Consider the following 10339-nt stretch of genomic DNA (forward strand, 5'->3'; position numbering starts at 1 on the left):
GGGAGAATAGATTCAGTTTATGGATGGGGTGCACAGTGCCAGGAACAAGAAAGGTTAGCACTCCAGAAGGGATGGAGATGACTCTCACACGTCTCATTATGTCTCATTATGTCTCTTCTCTCTCGCAGTCTCTTCTAACATGGCAAACCCCAAAGAGAAAACCCCCATGTGTCTGGTGAATGAATTGGCCCGTTTTAATAAGGTTCAGCCTGAGTACAAGCTACTAAGTGACCAAGGGCCAGCACACTCCAAGGTAAGTGACCATCCTGTGACCCTTCCATACACTCAGCATGGGGACATCACCAAAGCAGCTTCTCATAGCCTTGTAGCTCAGCTGCGAATAGCTGACCTGTGATTGGGGGGAATCTGTGATTGGTCCCTGGGGGGTCTCTGTGTGATTGGTCACTTTGGGTGGGGTCCTGTGTGAAGATGTATTGTGTCCTATGCTGGTGGACAATCTGATTTCAGTCTGTGGGGTGCGGAGGATCATGGACATTTTATTGGTTTGGAAGATGTAAGATGTACAATTAGGATTTAATACAGTAACTGACACCACACTGCCTAATAATATGTTCAGACAAACATCTGTCCTAATTACATTATTAAAATAATCTACCTGTTCTGACTTACATACAAATTCAACTTAAGAACAAAGCTACAGTCCTTATCTTGTATGTAACCTGAGGACTACCTATATATAGTGGAGGAGGGTGATCCTGCCAGGAAGGAGGTCACTTCCTGTAATATTTCCACTCGCTCCACAAGAAGCATCCTCAGGCGGTAAAGTTGTTCATAGGACGGTGCAGCCGGTGCCAGTGGAATCCGGTCACACGGTCAGATATGGTGGATGTGGTGATTGTGCAGATGACAGGGTCTCTTTAGCCTATACAGTGTCTTTGGTCCTCATGGTGCCGCCCGCTATCTTCCATAGTTTACTTCCCTGTTCACCTAACACTCACCTGAGCAATGGGGCACCTGGGGCGGCCAGAGGACGCTACTAGTGACCCCTTCCTCTACATTGTTGTATCTTCCTCCTGGGGATTATATATGGGGGGGGAGTGGAGTGTCAGCTCCTGGGATCAGAGATATTATTGTTGGGGGGGGGTTGGCGGTGGTTGCCCCCCATAATTCGGTAGCGGGAACTGTCAGTCGCTCTCACCTGTCGATGCCGGACCAAAGCGCAGAAAAGTCTTTAGAGTAGCCGGAAGTGACGCACACCCAAATCGTGGAGGCGGGGCATATGTTGAATCTTCGGGGGCGTGTCTGTCTTGTCCCTTTAGTCGTTTATCATATCCATTTTAGATTGGCTGCTTGTACTTAACTCCTCCCCTTGTGACCCCGCCCACCGTTTAACTGACTGCCTGCTCCCGGAGTGGAAGGCGGGGGATGGGTCATTGTGATTTTACCCGGCTGTTATCCTCCCATCTATCCCCCACTCTTCTTATTGGTTTCCCAGCTACTGGTATTCTCTATGGTGATCCCCCCCCCGGTATATTGACCAAGAGGCTGAAATGTCAGACCTGATGGCAGTTATTCCCACACATGGAGTAGAGTTCCCCCTACCAGATCACCCAATGGCAGGGGATCTTCCAACCTGGAGAAAACCAATCATCTCATTCCAAGTATTAGAGGGTCCGGAACCACCAGGACCACCCCCTCCCCCCACACATCCTATCATTGGAAGAAACATTTTCACCTGGCAGGGCCAATTTCTGGAGGTCTCTGGGAGCCCCACAGGGGCCATTCAGGGTTATGATAAGGGAATGCACCTGAAGGACCCCAACTATATCCAGAGGACATTCCTAACCTCATCACCACCTGGTACCTACATAGGGCCACAAGGGCCCCTCGTATGATAGATGACAACAGGGTGATGAGATCCATAAGACATGCCAGGTGTAGTACTGAGGGACAGATCACATGATCAGAATATGAAATACCAACCCAGGGACGCCAACATCATTACAGCCGATGATCTGGTGGAGCCTGCGGTGCGTCTGGCAAATATCTGACAGATCAGCTATTACATCATTATCACCCGATAATTACCCCCATGGGATAAATGGCCCCAATCTTGAATCTGTGTAGCTGATGAAGGTTGTACTAATCCCATGGAGCCACCCTGGTTGTAGTTGTACCTGGAGGAAGGAGATTTACATCCACCCACAAACCATGCAGAGAATACAAATCCCCCCGGATATCAGAGGAGCCACAAATGTCCCCCCAGTGCTGCCAAAACCTTCATACTTCTCCAAGGGATTAGGGGGCCCTCGGCGTTTGTGGGTGGACGGAGATCCTTAATTCTAGGTGTCAAGAGAGATGAAAAAATAAAATGGGGGAACGTTGGCGGGTGGGAGAATTATCCCTCAATGGAAACTCTGCTGTCCTGGGCCCTGAATAAAGGGCCCATATGGAACGACGGATGGATGGAAGGACGGATGGGACAGCACAGGGGGAGGAGCCTAGAAGCTTCCATACTTCCATTTGCCCCACCAGGGTCTCTCCATGGTTTGGAGAATGGCAGAACCCCCCAGTGAGGTATATTAAGGGACCCTCTATAGAATCTGCTGCTTCTTATCATTGGTGGATTAATTATGGAGATTCAACCAATAACCGCACAGCACTGAACAGATTTAAGCAAATGCTTGTCATTTATTCACAGTTCAGAAAAAAGAAGAACACAAACATAGACTGAAAATAGAAAAGTTTCAGCGCCCCCGGACAGGGTCAGACAGTACGAGGGGTTAATAAGTGCAGCAAATGACTCCAATGGTTAAACTGTACAATAAATTAAGTCATGAGAACCAACCAATCCATGCTCATCAATACAGTATGGCCGTCCGTGGCCCTCACAAAGGGGGCCATCACACTAAGGTCACATTGGCCATCTGTAGGTAGCCCTGAAGGAACTGCAGAGCGTCGGCATTCAAGCTGATCATCGAGGGGACCTGAGAACACAGAAAAAGACCAATGTGTTTATATAGAGTGTCAGCTCTTGTGTTCCATTGCAGGAATATTGGAAGGACGGATGATAGACTCACCCGCCCAGGACAGGCTGTGGACAGCTTGTGTAGAGATTGTGCCAGGAGGATTTTGGGATTATTGACCATTTCTCCAATCGGATCGTGTTCCTTCTTGCCAGCGAATGCCAGTTGGGAGAAGGCAGTCTGGTAGCCCGGAGTGTCCTCTATGTCTATGAAATGTTCATCATCAGGAATTGTGTCATCTTCAGGCAGCTCAAACAGACCAATCAGAGCCTGAAGCAGAGGGGTCCTAAGAGGAACAAATGGGAAGAAATCCATGAGCCCAGAACATCACCAGAACCACTGGATCTCCTCAGAAAGTGGCCGCCATCTTACCAGAGCTTTGTGTAGTCGGTGTCCATCATGGCGGGACATTCCGTCAGGACTTTGGTAAGTCCAACAGCACAAATCTTCTTCTCTATGGGACCGGAAACTTTCTGGATTTCTGGGATTATAATCTTCTCCACCACCATACCAAACATCCTGCCCAACAGAAACCATCACAGGGTGAATAAAATCCAAACAATGGGGAGCCCCAGGGTCCTCCTACCATAGACCCCGGGTGCTGCACCCACTCACCCCCATACAACTACCCCCCATAACTCACTTGGGCTGGATACTGTCCACCATTTCCTGCAGGGCGATGGCTCCAAATTTTACACAATAAAGGTTTAAAAACACCAAAAAACCTAAAGGAGAAATAAAACGAAAAATCAGCGAATCCCAAGAAAAGATCTACAGAAGCAGCAAACAGTGGAAATGTTTTATTCATGGGAGATTCCAACTACCCTGACACTGACTGGAGTAATGACAATACAGGAACAGCAAAAGGAGGAAATGTGTGAATGTAATACAAGATGAGCTCCGCTATGAGGAGAGATTAGCTGAACTGAATCTATTCTCCCTTGAGAAGAGACGTATAAGGGGGATATGATCACCCTGTATAAATATATAAATGGTCCATATAGAGAACTCGCTTCCCCATTATTCACTGTAATGTCATTACAAAACACAAGGGGGCGCTCTTTGTGTCTGGAGGAAAAGAAGTTTAATCTCCGGATAAGGAAGGGATTCTTCACTGTAAGGTCTGTGAAAATGTGGAATCGGCCCCCTCAGGAAGGAGGTAAAAGCTGGATGATTTCTAGAAGCACAGAATATAACTGGGTATTAAGGATTTATAGTAAAGATAACAGAGACTGCTGATCCAGGGAACATCCGATTGTCTCATGGAATCAGGAAGGAATTTTTCCCCTGTTGAAGCAAATTGTACCCGGGGGTTTTTGCCTTCCTCTGCACCAACTATGTCTTATAGGGTTTTATATCTGGGATATGATTATTTCTCTAGGGGGTGAACTTGATGGACTTATATCTTTTATCAACCTAACCTACTCGATTGTCCCGAGAGTGCCCAGAGGGGTGGGTGGGTGTGATGGTTTGTGCTGACAATGCAGAGCGGGGGGGGGGGGGGGGGGGGGGGATTTTTCCTTTCTTCTAGAGGGCAGCACTCAGTGAGGGGGTGGTGCTGCCTATAGAGGGGCAGAAATCTATATTCTGTTAGCTTTTCTGCTCCGGCAACTTTTCTAAATTTATTGATGGAGAAAGCCACCGCTTAGATTCCCTATTGATGACAATACTCACTTTTCACAAACTTTGTGGTTTTGGAGCTCTGCAGCCTCTGAAACAGAACGATGAAGATTTGTCTCTTATACTGCTCCAAACAACCCCTGCAAGATACAAGAGACATAGATCGGTGTAATGCACATCATCCATAAAGAGGACCCGTGGCCATGTGGGCTACAGATCTATAAAGAGGACCTGTGGCCATGTGGGCTACAGATCTATAAAGAGGACCTGTGGCCATGTGTGGCCATGTGGGCTACAGATCTATAAAGAGGACCCGTGGCCATGTGGGCTACAGATCTATAAAGAGGACCTGTCACCATATACAATACAGAGTTAGGGGTATTGTCAGTCAGGGAGGGGTGCAGCCCTGTGTACATTGGTGTTGATATTCTATGTAAAGTGAGATAAAGCTGTATATAGACCCCTAAGAGTCCAATCTATGCCATGTATTATATACTATGTATGATGCCATCGGTGTGTGGTGGGCCCAGGCTGCAGATGTCTCAGTGGTGTTGTCACCATCTCCTGCTCATTTCACCTGATTGGCTGCAGGAATCCATATGGAAGTAGCTGCTGTCCCCCCAGGATTGAATGTTAGAGTAATGCGGTACTTTGTTCTGTCGGCCATGGACATCACTAATTAGCACCAACAGCCCAGACACGCAGACACTGGAGGGGGGGACAGCTCTGGTTTTACCCTCCCGGCTGTCTGATGGTCTGTTCATATATTATTAAGCGAGGGAAGTGTCCAAGGTGTGACTTACGAAGGTAAATGCTCGATAATACTGTTCAGCAGGTAGAAGCCTTGGTGATCATTGGCCTTGGAGGCGATGAGTTTCTGGAAGACTCCCAGCAGGCCGGGCTGAAAAACAACAATCAACGATTCTGCACCATTTATAGACTTCACAGCATGAATTGTGAACGCAGAATATAAACAAACAATATATGTGAAGCTGACCAATCAGAAAGATTGTCTTTAGTAAGGCAGCAAATCTGCTGACCAATTAGTGGCTACTTAATGGCAAGGCAGCCAATCAGTGTATTTTTGATGCCATGCTGCAGCCAATCAGTGTATTTATTCATACATTCCCCTAGGGGGAGTAACTGAGCACTTACAATCTTATCGCTGGAAGATATGGCGTTGGATCCTCTCTCCAGGTAGGCTTGTAAGAGTCGGACGAGGGGTGGGATGTTTCCTGTCCTCTCCCACAGAACAGGCTGCAGGAGGTGCGGGAAGAGAGACATGTAGGAGTTGGGAATGTCGTCTTTGTGCATTTCCAGGAGCAGCGACATGACTTGGAAGACGTATGGCATAAACTCTGCAGAGAGGACAAGATATTAACATATGTAGGGTCCCTCAAGGTATTACACCCAACTGTAGTCCCCATGTTCCTGTACTATAAAACACCTCCCTTCTGTATTCACTTCCTTTAGTGGGTCACAATACTTAGTACAAGGACTGGCAGGATGTTGGTCCCTGGAGGGGGGTCAGATAACAGGGAACATTGGGATGTATTGCTGTTGGGTACCATTGTTGTTATGACATTTTCTGTATTGCATTATTGAAATCTTGAATTCTTCCCAGAAAAGTATTTTTGCTGGGTGAGAGATCGGCTTCGATATTGTGACTTTTCAGTAACCATGCAAAAGCAGCAGAGTGGTCACTGGAAAGTGCTGGGTGGTGCGCCCAGCTGGAAGGGGCCAGGGAGATCAGCGATATTCCTTAATGACGCAGCAATGTGCAGATATCTGTTGTGTACCTTGTACGTCATTCTGCAGCATTTCAGTAAACACCAGGAACAGGGCCTCTTCAAAGCTGCTGACAGCGGTGGGATTGGAGCGGCAGGTGATGCGCACAGACAGACAGACGGACTCAAACAGGTAATGGTTGAAGTGAGGCTTGCTGGGGTTCTGTGGAGGAAAAATTGATTTATTGCCAAAGAACAATAACTGGCCAGAGATCTCCCGATAGTGATTGTGGCAGAACAATTCCATAAAATCTGACCTGTCAATGTTGTGAGAATTGCAGGTGACTGGAAGAGACATCATTTATAAGGTGATGAGGTCAGCGTAGGGCACGGAGTAGCAGGCTCAGAAAAATTGGGGAGCACCACTTACCTTACTGACCGCCAGCAGCTTCTGTGTCAGCTGAGAGATGACGGAAGGGATATATGGGATGATGGCTTCCTGTAGCAGGGAGAAGCTTCTCATGATTGCTGGGACAGAAGGACACAATATATCATCTCTCATACAAGACATCACCATACCATATAATGACCCCTCCATGCAGAATACCCCATCACCTACCTTTCATGATGTACTCGTTCTCCGAGGAGCCGGGGAGTGACAGAGCCTTGAACAGGTTGGACAGAAGTCCCTCTACATATGGCAACATGTCAGCTACAGTGATGCTGCAAGAAGAGAAATGACATGAGAGAGATGTAGGCTGAGCGCCGAATTCTCATGAAATGATGGCGACACTCACAGGGTGGTGTTGGCGGATCCTCCTCTCATAGTGAACAGTCTCTCCAGAGCGTGTGCTGCATAGGTGTGAACCACAGTGCTCTCTGCCTGCAGGTGTGTGATCAGGAGGGGAATGGAAACCAATACCTGTTCTTTAGGAACCTGCAAGGACATAAGGAAGGAGTGACATTGGCTTCAGAACACAATATGACGAGCAGACGATCCAGCCATCACAAGGCTAGATCATACACAGTATCCTCCCAACAACCAACCAAACAGGAGTCACTTTGAAGCACACCTGTATATTAGACATAAGGTTACATCTACACACAGGTTCTGCCATCTCTGGCTGTAATGGGAACCTCAAATGTTGTCCATTATATAAATTCTAACAGCAGTTTCCAAGGTTAAGCTCTGCCCTGCACCTCTACACCTTGCTATTGGTTAGTAGGGATGCTCATTAGTGTAATTAGCCAATAAGAAGACAATACGAGCTGCCAATTGTCACAGAGTGCAGGTACCAGGGAGAGAAATCATTTCACATCACAGGAAAGATTTAAAGAAGTCAAATGTAAGTCTGCTGTACAAAGATGACCAACAGGAGCCTTACCAGCCATAAACACACAGGAGACGCCACAGAAAATGGGATCTTTAAATGTTATTCACCCAATAAAAAGGGAATAAGATAATGATATATAGCTATATAGACGTGAAGGGTAAGTGCCGGTCGCTGCCTGATATATACACAGGAAGATCACACTCACCTGATTCCTGAAAATCATGATATATTTTATCCCGTCCGCCTTCAGTACAGGAAATTCATTGACTGCAGAGGAAACAACAACATTACAATGTGTAAGACACAAATGTCCCGGAGAGCCCCCTTAATATCTGCCAGGACGATGAGAGCAGAGAACACACATGGCGCAGGACAGACGGGATAAAATGTAAAGAAATGAGCAGGGAATAGTGACCACTACGCTCCATATTAATCTGCTGTCACTGTGAGAATCTATAGCTGCTGGGATTGGATGACAGGTCGGCTCATTTTATTCATGGAATTCTAAAGCCCCATCGTACTCACTGTTAGAGGACTTCAAATCCGGAAGAATGTGATTCACAAAGAACTCCGTTAGGTTGACAAGTTCGTTTGCTTGTGTGATCCCGTGCTGAGGAGATAAAGACAGATCTGACCAATCCAATGCTAGGAACCAAATCACCAGCACAGATGTCTCCATACACAACCATCATCATAGGAAACCTCCATACAATCACCATCTATTATCATCATCCAGTAGTTTCATAGCGCCCACACTATGCAGCACTGTACAAAGTCCATGTGAGTGTCCCGTCCTGGGAGTTCACACAAACCCACACAAACACGGGGAGAACGTACAAACTCCATGCAGATAGAATCCTGGCTGAGATTCCAACCTGGGACCCAACGCTGCAAAGGGCGGAGTGCTGCCCACTGAGCCCCCTAATAGCTGACTAACATCACACACAGGATCCCTTACCTAAAGCTCAGCCTCTCTATACAACACTCCCACCATGCAAAGTGCAGCATTTCTATAGCCCCCCCATCCCATATGGTAGCTTCTCTATGACCCCCCTTTCAATCCCCCCCCTATTGTTCCGGCTGTGTCCCCGCACTGTACATCCAGAGGTCATTACACACACAGGAAGACGTTCTGTTCTTATTTTAGATCCTCACCTTCTGAGTCTGAGCCTTGGATGCCAGTGACGTCACCAGATAAATGGCGGCATCTTTGTGCTTCCAGTTGACGTTGGGGTTTTTAGCGTACTCCTGCAGCATGGAGTTGACGTAACAGGAAAAGATGTTGGTAACCGGTCCCTCAAAATACTTGCACAGACCACGAACCAGATCACAAGCCGCTCGTCGCCTGGTATCAATGTCTGCAGCAAAACAAAATGTCAACACGACTACCCGGCATGCATCAGATTGTGCCATGGTGGGGACCCTCCATTCCCCACAGCCATCAGAGAATCTTACCCGATCCTTCCAGATCCCTCCGGATGTATTCCTCGGAATTGTCTTCAAACGCCTCCTCATCAGCAGCTGTGAAGACAAGGGAAAGGACGCTGCAATATTTCCGGAGCTGACTGATAACCCGACGAGTGCAGGACCCATACAGCCCATTACCCCGGGTGCGCCATCGGCCCATTACCCCCCCAAATGTACAGGCTGCACCAATGACAATAATATCACATCAATATTAATCTAATAATATGATCACACTCATAGATCTGCACAGGATGAACACTGCAATGTTATCTTCCTGCAGGAGAAATGACACAGCAATACCACAGAGAGTCCCCGCAGGGTCCCCGGCATCATTGTTATAATCAGAGGGAATATCAGAGGGAATTCCATAATCACAATCCCAGGCTGGGACTGAATGCCAAATAATTTATTATAAAATAGGTGAAGCCAAAATAAATGACAGCGGGGTTACTGAGTATAACGAGCAGCATTTCCTGAGGCAGAAATAATATTGGTGCAGCACCGCCGCGTAGTCCCCCCTCCCCCATACCTCTGAACTCCATATTGGGGACGATGACTTTCTCGCAGATGCTGGTCAGGGTGTTGGGGTCCTCAAACAAGTTCTTGTAGTGCGGCCGCTCACACACAGACGCCAGGAACTGGATGGCATTGCTGACCAGCTGTGATAAAACATATAAAGATAAATTAATCATTCACCTTCCACACGCGAGTGAATGTTCAGCTGGAGCACAAACTTGTCAGGGCTTTGCTGATCAAATCATGAGCCTGGGACAGCTCATAGAATGAAGGGTAAGATGGAAGTTTGGGGAGAAGCTGATTGGTTGGTATAAATGGAATACATTGTGGGGGGGTTCCTGAAATCCGTGTCATGAGGGCAGAAACCCCTGGGTGAGTTTACTTTTACATTGGAGTGCTGCATGTAGACAGGTTCTCTTAGGAGACAACCTTACCAAGTCGTACTTCACTTCCTGTCCGGTGGTCACCAGAAGGTTCCATATGGCTGTGACAAAGCGCGGCAGGTAGGGCTGGAACTCCTCGTCATATTTCTGAGCGTACAGCGCGGCGTTGTCACAAATCTGTGATTTCAGTAACTCCAACAGGCCCGCTTCCTCCTCATCCTGCATGGAGAACGACATTCATCATCATTTACCAATGGCCGGGACTACAGAACCCCTCCCCTGCAAATATAGGATGCACAGCTCCT

General features: G+C 47.4%; 1 protein-coding gene and 1 long non-coding RNA gene across 3 annotated transcripts in view; one reads left to right on the top strand and one right to left on the bottom strand.

The window, feature by feature from the left end:
• LOC140325430 (uncharacterized) overlaps positions 1–257 on the top strand; it is a 2637-nt gene extending 2380 nt beyond the window's left edge. The window contains exon 3 of the long non-coding RNA XR_011919680.1: positions 129–257. This is a non-coding gene — a long non-coding RNA (uncharacterized lncRNA). The remainder of the gene's footprint in view (positions 1–128) is intronic.
• Positions 258–2632: 2375 nt separating this feature from the next.
• The window catches only part of CSE1L (chromosome segregation 1 like), a 14750-nt gene continuing 7043 nt past the window's right edge, over positions 2633–10339 (bottom strand). For both annotated transcript variants that reach the window (XM_072403259.1, XM_072403260.1), the window contains exons 10-26: positions 10086–10253; positions 9665–9794; positions 9124–9189; positions 8824–9026; positions 8194–8278; positions 7874–7935; positions 7132–7271; positions 6954–7057; positions 6765–6862; positions 6407–6557; positions 5763–5965; positions 5411–5508; positions 4662–4747; positions 3631–3712; positions 3360–3506; positions 3042–3273; positions 2633–2948 (exon numbers count right to left, since the gene is read on the bottom strand). In XM_072403259.1, coding sequence (XP_072259360.1) covers positions 2865–2948; positions 3042–3273; positions 3360–3506; positions 3631–3712; positions 4662–4747; positions 5411–5508; positions 5763–5965; positions 6407–6557; positions 6765–6862; positions 6954–7057; positions 7132–7271; positions 7874–7935; positions 8194–8278; positions 8824–9026; positions 9124–9189; positions 9665–9794; positions 10086–10253 — 2139 coding nt within the window. In that variant the 3' untranslated portion in view covers positions 2633–2864. The remainder of the gene's footprint in view (positions 2949–3041; positions 3274–3359; positions 3507–3630; positions 3713–4661; positions 4748–5410; positions 5509–5762; positions 5966–6406; positions 6558–6764; positions 6863–6953; positions 7058–7131; positions 7272–7873; positions 7936–8193; positions 8279–8823; positions 9027–9123; positions 9190–9664; positions 9795–10085; positions 10254–10339) is intronic.

Source organism: Pyxicephalus adspersus, chromosome 3 (genome assembly GCF_032062135.1).
Source record: "Pyxicephalus adspersus chromosome 3, UCB_Pads_2.0, whole genome shotgun sequence".
Lineage (NCBI taxonomy): Eukaryota > Metazoa > Chordata > Amphibia > Anura > Pyxicephalidae > Pyxicephalus > Pyxicephalus adspersus.